Source organism: Olea europaea, chromosome 13, assembly GCF_002742605.1.
Source record: "Olea europaea var. sylvestris chromosome 13, O_europaea_v1, whole genome shotgun sequence".
In the NCBI taxonomy this organism is placed as follows: Eukaryota; Viridiplantae; Streptophyta; class Magnoliopsida; order Lamiales; family Oleaceae; genus Olea; species Olea europaea.
The window spans coordinates 428,631-449,194 of record NC_036249.1 but is presented as its reverse complement, the minus strand read 5'-3'; the positions used below and the strand labels follow the sequence as shown (position 1 = coordinate 449,194).

Here is a 20,564-nt window from a genome sequence, read left to right as displayed (position 1 = left end):
AATCAGCAAATGAGGGGAATTGATCGTGTCTTCCGCAACATCCATCAAAATGTCAACTTAAACGTTTCAATTTTAATATTTAATTATCATGTTGCGTCATTATTTTAGTTATTACATAAAGTAAATAAGAATTGTATTTTATTTTTCAACAAAGCAACATGAGTGGTTTGGATTAAGTAAATTGTTTAATTATTAGTTGACCTCAACAAATTTTGTTAAAATCAATTTGACAAAATTCAACTGCAATTTTAGCTCCTTCCACGCACCAATTTGGTGAGACATCTTCATGTTATGTAATTTATAAGTTGACCTTAATATTTGACCAATTCTTTCTTTATTTTCATTAGTCGAGAGTCGAGACCTTTCGAAACCGTAACCTTAGAGGCATAAACTGGGTATAGCATATTTGGCACAACACAACCCAATGCTAATGTGGGCTGATTTTACTTTTTAAAAAATTAATAATTGTACAAAAAAAAAAAAAAAAACTTTTATGGACTTTTGTTAATTGATGACTTCTACGGATTTCGTAGATTTTTTATGTATTTGTATAGAATTAATGAAAGTCTTTTGTAGATTTATATAGTTCTCATTTTAGACTTTTGTAGAATTCAAGAGATTTTTGAAGACTTTCATTCAAAATGGAATTCATATAGATCAAGAAGAACATTGTGAAATTCTTGTACACAGGGTGGTGATTTCAACGATTCATTTTCACCATTTTTTTATTAATATTTTTTATTATATGGAGATGTGTGTGTGTATAATATTCAGTATAATCATACGACTTACCTTTAAAAGTAAACATGAAGTCAATATATTTAAATTTAATTATAAATTAGTCTTTTATGTAAAATCTTATAATTTTTAATGACAAATATATATTTTTCATAAAAAAAAAAATAAAGTAAGTAATAAGAATCTTTAATTACAATTTAATTTTTTCATATAAAATAAAGATAAAAAAATAAGAGAAAGAGAGGGAAAGAAAAAAAGAAAAATGCAAACAAATATAACCAGTAGAAAAAAAAATTAATTATAACTCTAATATTCATAAAAGGAAAAAGAAACAGAAATATTGATAGAAATAGAAAAAAAAAATTATTATTATTTGAAGTCTTCCAAATTTTGAGATAAATGAAAGACGAATTTTTTTATTTTATTTTAGTACTTTCTATTTAAAAATTAGTACCTTGAAGACTTTTATAAAAATTTATAAAAGTCATTAACAATTTGAATACTCCGCAACTTATGGAAATTTCTAAAAAGTTTTAATTGAATATATCATAACATTTAAAGACTTTTTTAAACTCTATAAAAATATCGATTGAATACATCAATACTTTTAGAAAGTCTCAAAAAGTTTACATTCAATACCCCAATTAAATACAAACATAAAACTCAAACACAATCTAACCAATCCTTAAAAAAAATAAAAATAAAAATAAAAAATTATACTCCCTCCGTCCCATTATATAGGCCGGCTTTCCTTATTTTCTTTTTTCCAATTATGTAGTATATTTCTTTATTGAAAATGTTTTGATTGTTTATTAATATACCCTTATTTAATTTGCCTAGTTATAACTAATTTTTCTCACTTAATCTTGAAATTGTACAAATATAAATTATGGCAAATTAAGAAAGTTTTTTACAATAATTGTTTTTCCAATAACATTAAATAAGATTTCTTATTCCATGGGAAAAACAAAACAAGCCTGAATAATTGGGAAGGGAGAGTATAAAATAAAATCTACAAATCTGTGTCTATCAATTCACAAATTTTTGCTCAAGTGCTTCTATCATCTACTGCTGTAAATGTGAAGGTGGCCTGAGAAGAAGTTCCTGAGGACAAAGTTGAAGAGTCCAAATTATCAGAGCCAGAGGCTAAGAAATTGGAAGAGGTGTGATTGATTTTATCCTTGGTTTTAGGGGTGCTTTTAATATTTAGGTCCATGAAATCAGTGATTAAGCCGGGCTTCATTATCGCATTTTCGTCAAAATCCTTCTCCCCGGTGAGCATTTGGACAACAGTCGACATTGAGGGTCGAAGTTTTGGAAAATCTTGAGTGCAGAGAAGACCGATCTTTAAGAATCTACAAGCCTGTTCAGGGTCAAAATCTCCATTAAGTGCTATGTCGACTAGTGATACAAGCTCCCGTTTTTCATGAAGTTGCCATGCCTGCAACACAATTTCAACAGTCATGTACATGCCTTGGAAAATCTTTATCACAAAAACAATACGAGCCCTTATCAAAAGAGGTCGTTTATAGACTATAGTAATCAGCATATGAAATATTATGTACCCTTTCAAGAATATATTTTTCTTCAGCAGGTAACCGTGAGTTCGTGTTGCATCGACCGCTGACTATTTCGATGAGAAGAACGCCAAAACTGTAAATATCTGCCTTGCGTGTAAGCTGGCCTTTCATTGCATACTCTGGTGCTAAGTAACCTCTGCATGATAGATATAGACTCAATACAAGTTAGTAAATCACGACATGAGAAATGGGGGCATAGACAGATATTAGCACTATCGACTTTGAAATTTCCTTGTTGCTAGCATGTTTGGCTTTGCTTAAAATAAGTAACTCAAATATAAGTTTGACTTACTTTCAAGCACAGCCAAACATAAACATTCAGCAATCTTCATGGTGGTGATTAAAACATTCAAAAACACTCTTTCAACACGTCTAGTAAGATTTTACTACTTACATGGTTCCTGCCACACGTGTACTGACATGAGTCATGTTGGCAGGGATGAGCTTTGCAAGACCGAAATCTGAAATCTTAGGGCTCAAATCTTTGTCTAGAAGAATATTGCTAGCTTTGATATCCCGATGGACAATAGGCGGTCTCACTTCCTCGTGGAGATAAGCAAGTCCCTTTGCAACTCCAACACAAATTTTAACCCGTGTTTGCCAGCTAAACTGAATGCTACTATTACGTCCACCTAATGTACAATGTTTAAAAGCATCAGATTCACTTCTCTAGGCTGTTTAGAATCGAGATAAACATAAGAGAAGAGATTATACCAATAAGAGTTTGTGCAAGGCTGTTATTCTCGAGGTAGTTGTAAACAAGAATTCTGTGATTTTCTTGAACACAACATCCATAAAGCTTAACTAAATTTTCATGCTGTACATCAGAGATCACTTGAATTTCTGTCAGAAACTCTTTTACACCTTGCGTTGATCCTGGAGAGAGAACTTTTATAGCAGCCATTTTCTCATTCCCGATTTTTCCCTATTTTTCATGAGAGACGAAGTCATTCTCCAAACTGCAAAGATAATTAACTAATACTGTCTAACATGAAGAAAAGAGAGAGAAACTTTTTTACCTTATAAACAGAACCAAATCCTCCTTCCCCAATTTTATTGATCGGACTAAAATCATTGGTAGCCGTTCTTAGCTGTTTGTATGAGTAAAGTACAACATTTTGGACTCCGGAGACCTCTGTATATAATCCAACATTAGTAGAATGTTGAAATATGTACAAAAAATGGCTATGGCATTGCATAGAGAAGCTTTGGGGTTTACCATCATCAAGCTCAGATGAATGTCTAGTCGGTGGATTCAATCTTCTACCACACAAGAAGGAAAAACAAGTCATCACTACAGGGTTCACAATGAATTCCCTCTTGGGAACTACAATGAAAATGTTTCAGCAAAACCAAAGACAGCCTGCCAAAACGATTCATACAGATTATTTTTAGTTCTAAAATTTAAGATAGAAACTCATAAGAAAAGGGTTGTGAAAGAATGCATTGATGAGACCCTGTGAATAGAACTAGTATCACATAATTAAGTGTTGGACCAATAATAATTTATACTAATAAAAGTGATCACTCTTTCTAAATGGTCTGGCAATGAAGTCCATATTTGTAACATGGTATGTTTGTATACAAGTTTGCATATGCTTGTTCACTCACATGTGAAGCTAGGTGATACATTAAGAGCGTGTTTGGCTTAAAGCAAGTTTTATTAGTAAAAAGAAAGTAAATTTTAATATGATTCTCAAAAAAGAAGCTTACAATTATTTGTAGTCAAGCTTAGCCAAACATGACATAAAGAGCTGTGTACATCATTGACTAACTTGAACTCCAAGGAGTAGTGATTAGCCCATGAAATGTATCACTCCACTAAATACGATATGGTACTGAAATCCATATTTATTAGCTTATTATCTTTCATGACCTCAAAGAATTATAGTGCAAAATATAAGACTGGTAAAAACATCAGAAACAGCAGTTGTTACAGAAATTTCAGAATGAATCTTTCTGGAAAATTTCTTCAACATTCAAGTTCTTTTAACTGCTTTACATATAGTTGAAACTTCTTGTTACAGAAATTTCAGAATGAATCTTTCTGGAAAATCTCTTCAGCATTCAAATTCTTTTAACTGCTTTACATATAGTTATAACTAAGAACTGCTTTTCTGAAACATTTGGATTTCTGATAACTTATATTCTTAAAATGGCAGTTTTTACATACTGACAATTGATTTTCCCCACAGCCAAAGAACCGAGTTTTATGGATTGTGTTGGGGAGCAAGTTGGGATGATGGTCGAATGCCATAAAAAGTTTAGCCTTCCCACACTCGACACCGATTGCTTTTAGATGACATGCATAAAGCTCGATTCAACAGATAGAATGTAAGAAAAACACAAAATCTGTTCATCCACGCAGACGTTTTTCAGCATATCCACCAAAGAAAGATCACAAAATATCCAACTTCACCACTGTTTCTCAGCTATTACCAGCCAAAATGCAAGACAAAAAGATCACATAATTGACATGACAACAATTGAATGCAGTATAACCACAACAAAAAATGAAAAAGGGAGGAAAAAGATTGGATTATAAGTGAAAAAAAAAATCTTCTTTTAAATCATACTAACTTAACCCCCATTTTTCAAAAATCATTACCTTTACATTCCTAATCACCCTTTTCTTGATTTAATTTTGCCCATTAAAAAAGCCAAAAAAACAGCTCCAACCCAAACAGATATTCACACCAAAACATAATACACTGCTACAACAATTTAAACGAAAATCAAAGCCATAAACAGTGAAAATCACATATTAAAACAAACCCAGATGGGAAAAATACCTCAGAAAGTTAATCAGGTAAAATCGAGAGCTTGAGGGTGTAGATAATAAGAAAAATTTTGTGGTGCAACAGATTAAAAAAAAAAAAAAAAGTGCTGATATATAGTCTTTGTAAAAATTAAAAGAAAATACATACTAATAGTCTTAGAAAAGTCCACGAGGAAATCTCTCTTATTTTGGGAGTCGACTTGGGACGTCTGCCAAACGGGACTTCCTTCGCCACTCGCCAGATGAGGAAAGCAACAGGGTGGCCATTTATAAAACTTAAAAGTCAATCCAGCGTCGTGACTCTTGACCAAGTATTTATTCAGTTCTTGTCCAATGTGAACAAAACGAAAAGTTTTCATTAAGCTCCTGTTTGACTAAGCCTGTTGAGATTATAATTTGACCAGTTTCTTGAGATGCACTATTAACAAAAGTAGATACGTAGTCTTTGCACACTTTTCATCGGTTACAATCATTATTTGTATCAGAATTTAATTTGACGTGTTAAATACCTAACAAATGTTAACTTATATGATCGTATTGTTTCATTCCTTTTTTTTTTTTTTTTTTTTTACAAGGTGTCCTATTCTAGACTAATCTTTGGGTCTGTGATCCGGCCCCTCTTCACACAGTCCGGTTAATCGCAGGATGTGCCTCCAACTGGCCAGGGTCCGAGCGCTCCCCACCTGATCTGACAAAGTGCCAAGCAAGCCAATCCAAGTTGCACCTTGCCTTCCAAGAATAATCCTTGCCTTCCAAATGTTCCCTTGCCTTCCAAGAATAAATCCTTGCCTTCCAAGAGCCCCATGTTTCGAACTCACGACCTCTGCTCTGCCAGGTTTGACAGCGTCTGTCCTTTGCCAGTGGAGAAGTGCCCTGGGGGGCCGTATTGTTTCATTCCTTGGAATGATATAGCATTGAACTAGCATGCTTAATATGCAAATCCTCACAGCATTACAAAATTTTTGGCTTCATTATCAACATTCTTGTTGTCAAAATAGCTAGGAGCCGGTTCGATCCGGTTCTAAAAAGAATCGAACCGAACCGAATACCAATGAGAATTTTAGAAATGGAACCATTGGTTCCATTGTTAGCTATGGAACCGAACCGGAATCGAACCAATCGGTTCCGGTTCGGTCCGGTCCGGTCCGGTTCTTTACTTAAAGATGTCAAAATAAAATGTTTACTAATAAAAAATCTAAAGAAACTACCAATGTGATACTTCTAAAAAATATATAGAAGAACCGACCATATTATACAAAGATTAAAAGAAAACTAAGTATACAAATTTTAAAACAATATGCAAATAATATAAGTTACTATTATCAAACAAATATTAACTTATATAAACCGTCTAGTACTTCAATGATTAAACAAACTTTTATCAAAATGAAAACAAAATAAAAGTGTTTGGAGAGTAAATCATATATTTTACTGAAAAAAATGCCAACTAAAGGGTCCCTTTTTAACATTTTCTTGAGCCTTCAGGTAATCACAATTCAGTATTTTTCTCAATTATTTAATTAAAAAGTGACATATGAACTATATACATAAACATTCGTTTCATTTCCATATGTCATTGCCTTTTGCTTATGTTATACTACAATTTTTTTTTTTTTTTAATTTCGTTTTACTTTGATGGAAGTTTCTTTTCACTTTAAGAGTAAGTCATATATATTACCATTTTGGTTTCGGGACAAATTGGAGAGTAAGTCTTATATTTTACCAAAAAAGAAAAAAATGCCCACTAAAAAAAATTCTATGAGAACCGTTCGGTCCCCCGCGGTTCCCATACTAGAACCAAGAACTGGACCGGAACCGATCGGTTCTTAATAATTTGTCCCGAAACCAAATTATTTTTTAAAAGAACCGGAACCGAACCGGCCGGTTCTAAACGGTTCCAATCCGGTTCCACCGGTTTCGGGAAAAAATGCCCACTCCTAAAAATAGCTCAATAGACATCATTTCTTGCATGCTATGTTATGTTTTTGATACACTATAATACAATATTTTTATATGATTCTATCTTTGTATTGTTAGGGAGGAGAAACACACTCATAAAATGAGAAAATTTAACCATTTGTCATTTTAAATCAAATCTTAGTGCACTATGGATCATTTTGTACTGATCACCAAAATATATCTATCTTGATCGAGACACATGAATTATTTGCAATTTTGTAATAACATGGACTCCGGTGCTCTTAGGGTCACATAGATCTATGCACCACAAAAATTCCACATAACTGGGAAGAGGAACCCAGAAAACTAGATTATCCTATGATCTGAGACAACCGTAATTATAAAAAGAAAATGCATGTTTGATAATAGTACTAAATAATCTCGATACCAATTAAGGATTGCATATTGCAAATCCCTTGTTAAAAACACAAGGACGACCGTACCTCAAGTCCTCAATAGCCTCATCAAAACCTCGACCTCCCAATGCCACCATTTCTAGGACCACCAACAAACACACATACACAAACAGTGAAGAAACCATAAAGTTTTAAGACAAGAATATATAAAAACATGAAAGCATCGTCGTTAAAGGTAGATGGAAGGTGGAATTGGATAGAACTTTTCAAAGTGTGGTTAAGAAGAATGAATATTACAATTTCTCCTCGGTTGATCACAAAACTTTACACCCCCAAGATCCCCAAGAGAAGAAAATACTTCTCTTCTTTTCCTCTCTGGCATCAGCATAGGGGGTGAATGAAGTACAAAATATCATGTTGAATTGAAATCTAATGTAAAATCGAGCATTTCAATCTTTAATCCAAAAACCTAAGATGGGGCAAATGATTTGAAGAAATCAAAAACCAACTTGAACGAGGATCAAGTCCTTGCTTCCTTTTCAACATTTGTACCTTTCTCCCCGGGTACCCATCATGACCAATCTCCCAACCAAGTTTAATTTAATCTCGTTGAACTTCTTCAAAAATATTGTCGTCTTGAGGTTGTGGTGGCGACCACTTCGTGTAAGAGGTCCCTAATTGTCCAGTGCCATCTATTACCATGGACCTAACTCTCTGCACAAATAAATACATAAATTATATATCCTTGTCTCCTCACAATTAGTGAATAGTTAAATCAGGTCACCACTAAGTAGCATAAGTTGTTCTCTAGAACAACTTATGAACAGGGGAAGCACTATTCAAGTTAAAGGATGAGCTGTGCATGTACGATGCCTTCTCTATTTCTTCAGAGACAAGAGGATTTTCTTTCAGGTACTGTAATGCTCTGTCTCTTCCTTGTCCCAATCTTCATTCAAACATTAAATAGATAAAAAAGAAACAAGAGACAATAAATAAGCTATATAAAATCGCAAGACAGTTGTCACATTGAAAAGACTAGGAATGATTAAGAGAGCTTACAGTAATCCAAGTACTATATCAACCGAGATGCAGAGTTCAGTTTTTAGTTTTTACTGTGCTATAAATGTATTTCCAAACAAATCTCTTTTACCGCCTTGTTATATAGAACCCAATTACCCAACCTCAACCCAGCTCCACCCAACTAAGAGGAAAAGTTGTCAAATATATATTACACCAGTGAAGAATACATCCGACCATATGTTACTTTTAAAACAATTTTAATCTCATGCTCAAGGGCAATGGCAATTCGCCAAGGAGCTGCGAGTTTGTAGCAGCAAATAATACATAGATTCAATATTTGTGTTTCCTAGAAATGAATGAATCAAACAACTAAACTTAATGCTTGATCATTCGATAGTTCTAGCACAATGCGTGTGAGATTCATGTAATCATTTCAGCCATATATGATAAAGAAAACCTGCGATCTCCATAGCTGTACCACGAGGCCTTCTTTAAGACAACATCCATTATTTCAGCACAATCCAGAACGCACCCCTGATTATGGACTCAAGATCAATACAAAAGATTTTTTAAGGGAAACAAGGGCCACAGCAATATAAAGAAAACTATGTATGTGGCCATACCAGCTTGCTGACTCCCTCCCCAAATATAATTTCAAACTCAGCTTGCTTATAAGGCCTTGATACCTATAACAATTAATATTTAGAAGAATAAATGACACCTAGTATTGACAACATAATTCAGAAAAGTAAATGGAGGCTGCAAAGAACACTTAGGCGCCAGAAATTTTCAGTATGCCTATATAAAATGAAGAATAGGTAAAGTTTAGATAAGATTATCGATCAATGGAATTTTAAAAATGTGGGTTCAAGTATGATAGTGCATAAAAGCCATTTACATTCAAAACGAACAAATAACAGATTTCCAAGGGAAACTAAATTACATTAAGCACAAGAAGAAGTTCTAAGGGAACCTACAGAGTGGTCATGATGTGAACCTGGATAACTAGATCGCTATTAAACCCACAAAAAATGACACAAATCCCAAGAAAGCTAAAAATCAAAGTTTAGGACTAAATCCACAAAGTTGCGGACCAAACAACCAATATTATATTAAACTATTGACCTTTTGAGCACGACTTATAAATTTAATCCGAATTTGGATTTAACCCAACCAATTAATGAATCAAACAACCCCAAGGTAACAAAGACACGAAGGATCTTTTGATTACACAATTAATTGAATCTTACCCGAGTTTTGAACGCCACAATATCGCGAAATTTTGATAAGTTCGGTTGTTCCACACAAGAACAAATATTGGAAGCGAAAAAACCTCTCGAATTAATTCTCAAAATGTCAAAGTCTTCCAATACAATAATGAAATAAATTTCCTATTTATACTAAAGTCGAGAAATATGGGGAAAAAAAAAAAAAAAAAAAACCTGATTTAAGAGTCTTAAAAGAATAAACTTGCCAAAAATAAGAAATTAAGTCAAAAAATGATTCTCGCAAGAAAATTTCAACTTTGGTACCGAAGTATACATGCAGCCGACTTTGGCCTAACCTAGATCATATCAAGTCAGAGATATAATTAACCATACACGACATATGTTCTTGTCATTGGAGCTACTCACCTTACTCTTTTGAACTCTCACGCGAACTTTAAGTCCAATATCTTCATCTCCTTTAACCTAAAACAAAAATGGATGTGTTCATTGCTAAGGTCTTCAAACACTACGAATTAACAGTATAAAAAGGAGAGATAAGTAAATAGATTGAGCAGATTTTAGACTTACCGACTTTATTTTCCCAGTAGGACGTATCTCAAGTCGGACAGAGGCAAAGAACTTCAAAGCAATTCCACCACTGGTGACCTCAGGATTTCCATAATATACACCAATCTGGTTAAACCCAAAAGAGTATCTTTGTAAGCCTTCAGATAAGAAGTACCCAAATTCAGATGTGGAGGTCAGATCAAGTAAGGTGCTAAGTATAGAAGATTGGTACACTAAACCAATTCCATTCATCCACTGATATCCAAATTGTCAGCAAACAAGATTAGCCATTCTCTTTCAAATGTATGTAGCAGATAGCAGCCATTAATTAAAAAAAAAAAAAAAAAAAAAAACAGTTTTGAGTAGTAATTTTAGGAGAATGTGTGATTAAAAAGTTTATGGATTACGTGCAGCATATTTTATTGTGTGAATGTGTGATGAAAAATGATCATGTAGCAAGAAGTGTTTTAAAATAATGAGCACCAAACAAAGGCTAAATAAACACATTGCACGAGGTAAATGGAAAGAGAAGAAAATGACACACACAAAAACATAAGGTGGAAACCCTTCTAAGATTGGATAGAAACCTTTATGATGCAGGGCCGTCTTGGTAGCTGAGATGCCGAAAAGTTAGTAGATTCTTCTTCCTTTGATTTCCTAGAAGCTGAAGTTCTACTGTATATTTATAAGTTAGTTGCATAAATAGATTGCAATATACAAGCATTGTGAATGAGAGGGGAATTTGGGAGAAAAATCCATATGAGGTCCACCATAAACATGCAATCTATAACCGTTGAGCAGAGGGAGAACATTTCTACGTCAAGGCTCAATAAACACTGGATTACCCAAAAAAACAATGTCATTAACCAACAAAAGTAAACTAAGAAGATAAAGGGAAGAAGTTCGTAAAATGCTGCACTTCACAAGCAGCAGCTAAGTTCCTTGATATGCCAAATGCTTAACTAATAAAACAACTATTTAATCATTGTTTCAGAAAACACACAGCACAATCTTACTAAGTTCGATGCAACTGTTTGATCTTAAAGAGAAAATGTTTAAATTTATTCCATGAAAGTAGTCTATCATTAGTTATATCACTTAGTCCTTCCATTAACAGTAAAAGGAAATAAAAGGTTGAGGCCCAAGAATGTCATTATCAAGTGCAGTTGAGTATCAGGATCCGGCAGCTCATAATATCCGGTAAAAGTTCTGGCAGTGTATATGTTGCTGACCATGACGATAAATACATGAACATCAGTAGAGCTAATGCACAATTATTACCAGAACTTTGGTTCACAGTGATGAGGACATCATCTATTTTTATTTCTAGTTGAATTTTATTTTTGTTTTGGATTCTTATTTATGTAATTGGGCTTGTATCGGCCCAAACCCGTTCTAGTTAGGGTTTTGTCTTTACTATTTAAACCTAATTTCCCATGTAATTTCATTAGTTGGATGATTATGATGAATTGAGATTGGTTGTGGCATCTCCCTCCTCTTTCCCCTGAATTTCTACTCACCACGCCAATTGCCATCCACCACCCGATCGGTCGTCAACTATCTATCAATTGTACCAATTTTTGGCTCCACCGCCCAAAGCCAAACATGGTATTACGTGATGGCCACACCTTATTTTGTCCTGCATCAAATTTGGTATCAAAGCCGAATCTTGGATAATTTCTCTCCTACGATTCAAAATCTCTTCCAATTTCCTTTCCAAAAATTGTTGGAATAGCACAATTGAAAAAGATTTAGCGTAAGAACAGCAGTTTTCATTCTTTCAGTTTTCTTTCTTTGTAGAAAAAAAAAGTAATTGTTCACGAGTACTGTTCACCCGAAGAAAAAATGTTCAATTTTAGTATTTTCATCGGTTAAAAAATAATAATAATTCTTTTACGTTATTGCTCCTTTACTGCTGCTTCCAACAAACCTTAATCCATATATTCCATCCAAAATTGCCCATCACAACAGCAAACCCCAGCCCATAATATACAATATCCGAGCAAGACCAATTATTACCAACCCATTAACACCAAAAGCCCATATAACCCAAATACTTCCCTACATAAAAAAGCCCAAACTATCCAACCCAATTACAACAAATCTTCAAGCCCAGTAAATACTAACTCAGCCCAATTCTTTTATCACTTTCAATCCAGCCCAACTCCCAACTTCTACTCCACAGTTTCACCCCGTCCATTTACCGCTTCCAGAATTTCAATCCTCCACGCCGACGACCCATCAACCACGACTCTCGTGGAAGACCTCCCCGTCGACGGCCACGTCACCTACTTCGTCACCACACCATCATCCTCAACATCAAAAGCCCAATCGAAACCGCCAACTTTCTATTACCTAAACTTCGGTCTGCAACCTCTAAAGCCCCTGTGCCAGGGTGACACCCACCGCCATTGTAGTCGCCTCCCAGGCGCCGTCACTAGTCTTCCCGCCACCCACTGCCACGCCAGTTGCCACTCACCACGCCAATTGCCATCCACCACCTGATCGGTCGTCAACTATCTATCAATTGTACCAATTTTTGGCTCCACCGCCCAAAGCCAAACATGGTATTACGTGATGGCCACACAAACCACCAGCAATCCTTAGCAGCATATGCACCAGAATCGGAGTCCTAGCCAGCATACATTACAATCAACAGGGAGATATTATAGCCAGCAACTGTTTCTTAGCAATATACACCAGAACCTGCATAAATTACAATTAACAGGAGCTGATGACGTGTGAAGGAAAGGAGGCAAGCATACCTGGGCCCACGCAAGTACTATTCAGGCAACTAAACAACAAGGAGTCATTGATCTCTATTTATTGTTAGTCTATCCTATTGTTCATTTTAAAATTGCGTCATTTAATTCTTTGTGTTGCTGTTACCTTTAAAATTTTAGCCTTAAAACCCACTTGATCGAAATTATTGAATGAATTAACTTTTCATTGTCCCCACTTATCAACGGATTGGAGAATTTGACTAGTGTTTGAACTTTGACCATTGCTTTGTTATTTTACATGTACCAACAGTATTAGCTTACTTTGGATTTATTTAATCCCAAAACTTAAAATTAAAAAAAATGGCTCAAGTTGTTTTTTTTCATTGCTTGCACTTATTGTCATTGATCTCTCTATTGCATGTCATTTAACTGCTAATATAGTGCATTCATAGTGGTCGACTAGTCGTCTTGTCACTTCTAGTTTTAGTACTTAAATATAGACCCTTCCCAATTTGATGCACTCACTAGACAATTAACTCAACTTGCCACTAGCCAGTAACACTTACAAACTTAATTAGCAGCTGTCCAAACCGAGATGGCTGCTACTCGTGAAAAGAGTAGAAATCTAGCTTCTCATTTGAACAATTTTCGACAAATCCCTCGTTCGACTGATGTTAATAATTTTGAAGTGTCCCACAATAGACAATATTATCATTAACAATGTGATCAAAAACACTTTCAACACGATCGTAAGGATAGAGATCAAATTCGTGAGCGAGAACGAGGCCATGGTCGTCATGGTACTCATTCTCTTCCTCGTCATAAGGAACATTTTTTTAGAGACATTGACTTATATACTCCTACTTTCGATGGTTGCTTAGATCATGAAACTTTTACCCATTAAAACACCCTTACACAAGGAAATCAATTAGTGACTGAGTATAATGCTCAATTTGAGGAGTTTCAAATGAAATGTCATGTCGTTGAGGATGAAACCCTGACTTTGAGTAGGTTTATACAAAGTTTAAGAGATGAACTTAGGCGTGAGCTTTTCTTTCGAAGTGTTAGTACTCTTGATTACGCTTACTCTTTAGTTCGGGACTACGAGTTACTTATTAATATTCCATATGAAAAGCATAGTTACCATCGTTCACTCATCTCATCAGCGCCACCTCATCATAAGTCTACCATGGAGCCTTCCCTGTCTAATGTTCCTCCCAAATCAACACCACCTCCTCCTGTTAAGTCCCTTCTAGGACCTCCACCATCTAATACTCTTCCTTTGTTGGAAAATAATGGTCAAGATTTTGAAACTCCAATGATTTCTCTCACTTGCGGTGCTTCAGCTATAAAGACTTTGGTCACACTTCTCCCAAATGTCCGAGTCGAACGCTAATCATTGAGAAACAAAATGATGTAATAGATGATCAATTAGAAGATCAAATCTATGAACCTAAACTTGAAGAATGTTATGACTTGAATGATATTGAGGGCACTTCCTTATGTAGTATCCGGACTTTTCCTATAAATCTACGGGTTGTACCCCTTGTTCTCGATACCTTTTAGTCAAATGTTGTGTACCATGCTCTTATCCAACCCAAAGGTACGGATGATTTGTATAATCATGTTCTTTTCAAGGAAAATCTTGAAAATTGGGATTTGATCATCCCAACAATTCCAATTGCATTTAACAATTTTGTGAATCAATTTATAGGTATGAGTTCCATCGAAGTTATTCATAGTTATAAGTCTAGGAAACCTTTAGACCTTATTCCAATGTTCCCACATACTAGTATAGTTATGTCAGTTGAGGCATTTGTACGTAATCTTCATGACTTGCATATTGAGATCAATAAATAATTTGAAGCAAATAATGCATTATATAAATTTCAAGCTGATTTGCATAAGAGAAATTATGAATTTAATATAGGGGATTTTGTTATATTGCAAGTCTGTAATGCAGGTCTTTTTAAAATTTTAAAGCATGCTGATCCAAATCCATGTCAATGATATTTCATCACATTTTAGCTACCACTCTACTCTAAATATTGAGGATTTCATTACTTACGAATACCATTTTACTTCCTTTGATGATCCATTTCTACTTAGCTTTGTGGACCCCCAACTTGACTATGTTGATATTTCTATTTCAATACCATCTGTCACAGCACACAAAAATAAAATTGATGTTATTTTAGATGAACGTATTGTATTAACCAATGATGGCAAGTTCAGTCCTTCCTTGTTTGTTGGGTTGTTCCACCTGATTTAAACTATACATGGATTCCAAAAGTGAGGTGCCAACTAATATGGATCAAACTATTTTTGGAGTTTCAATACTTAGTTCGTCAAAAAGATCGTCCTCCATGACATGACTTGAAGCATTTGGAGTATTAGATTGACTGCAGCCTATAGTATTCTATCAACTCAACAGGGTTGAGTTTTCTCTCACCCTGGGAGAGTTGACGAGTACATCATCTATTTCTATTTCTAGTTAAACTTTATTTTGTTGATGGACTTTATTTTTATTTTGGATTCTTATTTATGTAATTGGGCTTGTATCGACCCAAACCAATTCTAGTTTGGGTTTTATGGGTTTTATCTTTACCATTTAAACCTAATTTCTTATATAATTTCATTAGTTGGATAATTATGATGAATTGAGATTGGTTGTGACATCTCCTTCCTCTTTCCCCTGAATTTCTGCTTCTTCTCCAGTTTCTCCCGCTTACAAAAACAAAAAGACATGGGGATTGCAACCACAGAAAATTTGATGGATAAGAGCATAAAGGTGATAAATGTAACACCTCAACAATCCTTCCTTTTGGAAGGCCACCGCCTAAAGCAAAGTCTAATGTTAAGCAGCCACTTTGAAAAGTTTCACTGCACAAGGAAAAGGAAGAGTAAGAAACAGCAATCGTGATAATAACAAGTAAAACATGATACAGTAAAATTATCATCAAAGAACTACACATACACTAGAGCTCCACCAGCACTTCCCAATCTTGTAACGCTCCCTTTCCCAAATGAGTTATTCATGTCATTCATAGCAGCTTCAAGTGCTTTTTGCTGAAACACAAAATTTACACAGGAAGATAGTAATAAGTAGTTTCATATAAATATACTATGTAGGCAACGTGTGTTACAGCCTCGTAAATTACGAAGAAATAAAAGAGGAAGTTTTTAGTGGAATTGAGAAAAGTGTATGTTCCAGAAAAGCTAGTGAAACTTTTCTGAAATAATTCTTGACTCTTAAGCAGCACAGCTCACGTGAAAGCTCCAATCTTTTCTGGCTTAATGTCAAAGCTTCTTGTTTGTACAGCTATAATATGTATGGAACATTTCTCTATTTTATAATTATGTTATTACTAACTCTGCAACTTGCCACTCCTGCTTCAATCTTCTTATAAAGTGGATTGGGTCCAAGGGCTTGGGACTTCAAGACCCAAATGAAAAGAATTGGTCTTTGGTATTAACTGCAGTGGCAAACAGTTATTGTGCGGATTGAATTGTTACAAAATCAAGAAAAGAAACATAGAAAATTGTCATAATAGATAGACCATGTCTCACAGTAGTGCAAAAGAAACCCCCCCAGTATATTCTTCCTATGAATCATCTATTCTATAGCGATCAATTCCTGTTTCCTCACCTTTACAAGATGAATCATCCATAGAGTGTCAGATGCAAGCATGCACACAATTATCATATTCCTTTATCACCAAAATATTTGGGTACTATGAAAGGAAAAAATTGGTATAATTAAATTTGATGTTTTTTGATAGGCTGACGTATACAACGTGAGACCATGTGAAATGGGTGGTCATGCACTCACTTGAAGAGATCATTACACAAAAGGGATGACATGAAAATGTTAGGGGAAGGCTAGCAGTATTCTAGACCCATCAGTATGTCGCCCATGCTGCAGGTATATCCTGACCATCACTACCTTGTTATAATGCTATTCATTGTTTTGGTTGTTAAAGAATCCTCTCAAAAGCCCGTTTATATCAGTCAAAGACTGCACAAGGTTGAAAGCTTACTCAAATTATAGGACAGTGAAAAATACTTGTCCAGCGCCAATCCAATGCAACTGGACAAACAAGTTTTTATTGTCCAACTCTGCGATAACTACTAGCTTAATGAAAAAAATATTCATCTGTCATAGTTAACAAAGTACAATTTTTGCTAACTAATGAAAAAAAAAATAATTATATATAATAATCCATACAAGTAATAAACTAAAGCATGGTCTAAAATAATTAATTTAGTAATTTTTTGGATTCGAACTAAAACCATATATTATCTAATCGATTCCAGAGAAACTATGGTTCATAAATGAATCAAAATAATCCCTAATCCATCCATAATTGAGTAAAATAATTAAAACCCGTGCTACAAGTGTACAAATTCGAAGCACAATAACATGAAACATAAAAAAAAAAAACAATCAAGATATACTTTCTCAGTAAATATTTAACTTAAAAATATAATCTTTGCGAACTTAAACACGCAATACGGATAATTACTAGAAGTAAATATAGTGTCTGAAGAATACGAATTTTAAAAACAAACCCTGTCAAGAAACCGAGGGTCAAAATCAGTGGATAGAGCTCCATTCACTTTGGCATCAAATTCTGACCGAGCCCAAATTTTTTTCATCAAATAACGTGGTCTCAGATGAGGACGAGAGGCCTGAACTATAAATTGAAGCGAAGAAACGTTTGAGAAACTTGGTGAGCTAAAATTACAAATTTTGGAGTATAAATACCGGGGTTTTGGAGGGAAAATTAAATGCATATTTTTTATAATTAATAAACAATTTTGAAATTTTTAGAGAGAGGAAGGAAGTGCAGTATCACTAGAGAGCGAGGATTTTGGAAGCAAGCAAAGGAACCGAAATAATAAAGGAAGAGAAAGGTGTGACGTTCGGATGATTCATTTCTGATATTCTTTTGGATGAAGGCCCAATTGGTAACAAAACTGGGGGATGATTCATTTCTGATATTCTTTTGGATGAAGGCCCAATTGGTAACAAAACTGGGGGATGATTCATTTCTGATATTCTTTTGGATGAAGGCCCAATTGGTAACAAAACTGGGGGATGATTCATTTCTGATATTCTTTTGGATGAAGGCCCAATTGGTAACAAAACTGGGGGATGATTCATTTCTGATATTCTTTTGGATGAAGGCCCAATTGGTAACAAAACTGGGGAGGCCCAAATTTGAGATCGTGGCCCAATTAAAAACTTCTGGTAGAAATCAAACAGAACACGGAAACGGAAAGTCTAGTGGGTAGATATCGGTTTTAATTATTTAAAAATTTGCATATTTAGTTCTTAACTTTTAGTGCTCTTGCACTTTTCGTCTTCGTTTTTTGAAATCAAACGTTTCAGTCCCCGAAGGTCATCCTCGTTAGCATAAAGATGCATCCATGTTCAAATCAGCCCCTATATGATCAACTTTATTTGGGAAAAGTAAAAGTGTGAATAGTGATTTTAAAAGAATGTGTGATTAAAAAGTTAAAAAAAATTTTGAGTTTATGTACAGAATATTTTACTATGTGAATATATGGTTAAAAATGCTTATGTAGAAAAAAGAAATTGACAATAACGATTGTCAAACAAGGACTTAGCCTCTGTTTGGTTCTCATTGTTTCCTCATTAAAATGAAAAATATGACCGTTATCCATCACATTAAGCCACCAAATTTGAATTTATGTCTCTTGTATGGAGTCCGTAACGATTATATTTTTCATTCTCATTTTTCAAAAAATAAGGAACAAACGGGGGCTTAATAACGTGATCCACCAAATGACTATTTCTCAACATTCATATCCAATTCATCACTAATTATGAGACTCAGTTGTCTTGGAATGCAAAAAAAATGAACTTTCCATTCACGTTTGGTTTGTCACTGCATCTGTAATCTATTAAAGTTTAGATGTTCGGTGGTTAGTCATTTTCGTATTTTCTATCAAACTTTGGTGTTAATATGTTATGTGGAGCGCGTACTATAGATTTTTCGAGTAGCAAAACTGTGTGATCAATGTTAAAATTGCATATTTAGCACCCTATATTTCATGCAATGAAGCTTTTTGCTCCCAACTTTCGAAATCGTACTTTTCGACCTCCATCGTTTAGTGCCAATATTGGCATATGATTATGTCTCATGGAAAGCACGTGCTCAACTTTTAAGGAGTAAAATTATCTTTGCTACTGTTATATCAAACATATATCAAAATTCAATTTAAATTTGATTTAAACCAACATTTATCAAGATCCGCAAGGATCGTGTTATTTTTCATTTGTCTAGCTACTTTATTCTTTCTTGAAAATTTCTTCCTAAATACCATTTTATAGATATTCGAACCAATATGTTGGACTAAGAAGAAAATATAGAGATTAAGGATCTGCCTAATGGGATTTTTTGAAAAGCCAAAAGCTAATTTTGAAACTAAAAAATTACTTTTAAACATATTTAAAAAATATTGAAACGTGTTTTGTCTGAAAAAAAGATTTTTTCATGAAACTGATATAAAGTAATTTTCTTAGGAAACTTTTCCATAGAAAATAAAAGTCCTGCCAAACAGGACAAACTCTTGAAAAAGTCAAAAAAACCCCAAAATTTTCAACAATCATGCATGAAAACAGAAAAAATTAGATAAATTATAGACTCTTGACAATCTTGCTTACAATAAGAGGAAAATGTTGTTTAGCACCCCAATTACTATGGGAGTTTGGTGATATGTTCCTTTCAAGAATCATTTATTTGTACTAAAGGATTAGACTTTTGGGCTCCTCAACCCAACCTAACTCTAATACTTCTATCCTCTTTACTTGTACTATGTGTTCACTTTATTCACACAATAACAATAAAAATAATATTAATGTCCCTATTGTTTGGTTGAACTTGGAATAATTTAGTGCCCCTCGTGCGAAACTGAAAAGGACACTAAAATTTATTTGGTTGACTACGAGATGAGATTAAGCTCGTGTTTGGTCCTCATTTTTTAAAAATACATTTTAACTACATATTTATTAAATTTTTTGGCAAAATGGGCTTTAGTGTTATGGATAAACTAGGTAAAGGAGAAGGCTAAATAATTAAAAAGGTACAAACTTTTGTCATTCATCTGTTAGACGGCTGAAATTTTGCTTGCTCAAATTACGGTATAACGGTCAACAAAATTCTAAAAATGAGGTTATAATGGGTATCAAACTCGGGTTTTAATAGTTGATAAAGATCTAGTACATTAAGGGCACGTTTGATAGGTCTTTTGAAAATTCAAAAATCAATTTTGTGAATAAAAAGTTTTTGAACATATTTGGATAATTTTTTAAAAGTATTTTATTTATTTAGAGGAAGCGACATGAGAAAGTTCTTCCATGAGAAGTAGAAATCCTTCCAAAAGGGTCCCTATCCTCTTTGATATTCAAAAGATGAATATATCTATGTAACAAATTTCAAATTTATTAAAATAGACCTTTAATTGTTTTTTAGATGATCAATGCCTCTAGGAAGATAAACAATTATTTAGAAAATAATTAAGTCGATGAATATATGATGTGATTTTATATGAATTCATTATTCCCCCCCCCCCCCCCCCCCCCCCCCCCCCCCCCCTTTTCTTAA

At 34.2% G+C, this 20,564-nt stretch overlaps 2 protein-coding genes across 6 annotated transcripts; both read right to left on the bottom strand.

Moving 5' to 3' along the window:
* Positions 1 to 1,669: 1,669 nt before the first annotated feature.
* On the bottom strand, positions 1,670 to 9,117 carry LOC111407127 (cold-responsive protein kinase 1-like). Of its 5 annotated transcripts, none has more exons than XM_023036442.1 (8): positions 9,056 to 9,117; positions 7,500 to 8,966; positions 3,538 to 3,681; positions 3,338 to 3,453; positions 3,033 to 3,243; positions 2,713 to 2,950; positions 2,304 to 2,454; positions 1,670 to 2,179 (listed from the first exon to the last, which is right to left on the bottom strand). In XM_023036442.1, exons 3-8 carry the CDS (start codon positions 3,608 to 3,610, stop codon positions 1,787 to 1,789), a joined length of 1,182 nt encoding a protein of 393 aa, XP_022892210.1. In that variant the 5' UTR covers positions 3,611 to 3,681; positions 7,500 to 8,966; positions 9,056 to 9,117; the 3' UTR covers positions 1,670 to 1,786. The 5 variants fall into 5 exon arrangements, with proteins under 5 accessions (XP_022892210.1, XP_022892208.1, XP_022892212.1 ...); XM_023036440.1 differs by having other exon boundaries at positions 3,538 to 3,581; XM_023036444.1 differs by lacking the exon at positions 9,056 to 9,117 and having other exon boundaries at positions 8,890 to 8,944.
* A 2,718-nt stretch (positions 9,118 to 11,835) lies between these two features.
* On the bottom strand, positions 11,836 to 17,839 carry LOC111407129 (DNA repair protein recA homolog 1, chloroplastic-like). The gene is made up of 4 exons (XM_023036445.1): positions 17,503 to 17,839; positions 15,908 to 15,999; positions 15,738 to 15,813; positions 11,836 to 15,654 (listed from the first exon to the last, which is right to left on the bottom strand). Exons 1-4 carry the CDS (start codon positions 17,725 to 17,727, stop codon positions 15,556 to 15,558), a joined length of 492 nt encoding a protein of 163 aa, XP_022892213.1. The 5' UTR covers positions 17,728 to 17,839; the 3' UTR covers positions 11,836 to 15,555.
* Between the last annotated feature and the right edge of the window lie 2,725 nt (positions 17,840 to 20,564).

Excerpts from the sequence above, each read along its gene's own strand:
- LOC111407127 (XM_023036440.1), bottom strand. The coding sequence starts at position 7,597 with ATGGTTTCTTCACTGTTTGTGTATGTGTGTTTGTTGGTGGTCCTAGAA. Across the intron at positions 3,454-3,537 it reads TTCATCTGAGCTTGATGATG|AGGTCTCCGGAGTCCAAAAT; the intron begins GTAAACCCCAAA and ends GATTATATACAG. Across the intron at positions 2,455-2,712 it reads ACACGTGTGGCAGGAACCAT|AGGTTACTTAGCACCAGAGT; the intron begins GTAAGTAGTAAA and ends TCTATCATGCAG.
- LOC111407129 (XM_023036445.1), bottom strand. The coding sequence starts at position 17,727 with ATGCATTTAATTTTCCCTCCAAAACCCCGGTATTTATACTCCAAAATT. Across the intron at positions 15,814-15,907 it reads AGTGCTGGTGGAGCTCTAGT|TGAAACTTTTCAAAGTGGCT; the intron begins GTATGTGTAGTT and ends TTCCTTGTGCAG. Across the intron at positions 15,655-15,737 it reads CAAAAGGAAGGATTGTTGAG|GAGAAACTGGAGAAGAAGCA; the intron begins GTGTTACATTTA and ends TTTTGTAAGCGG.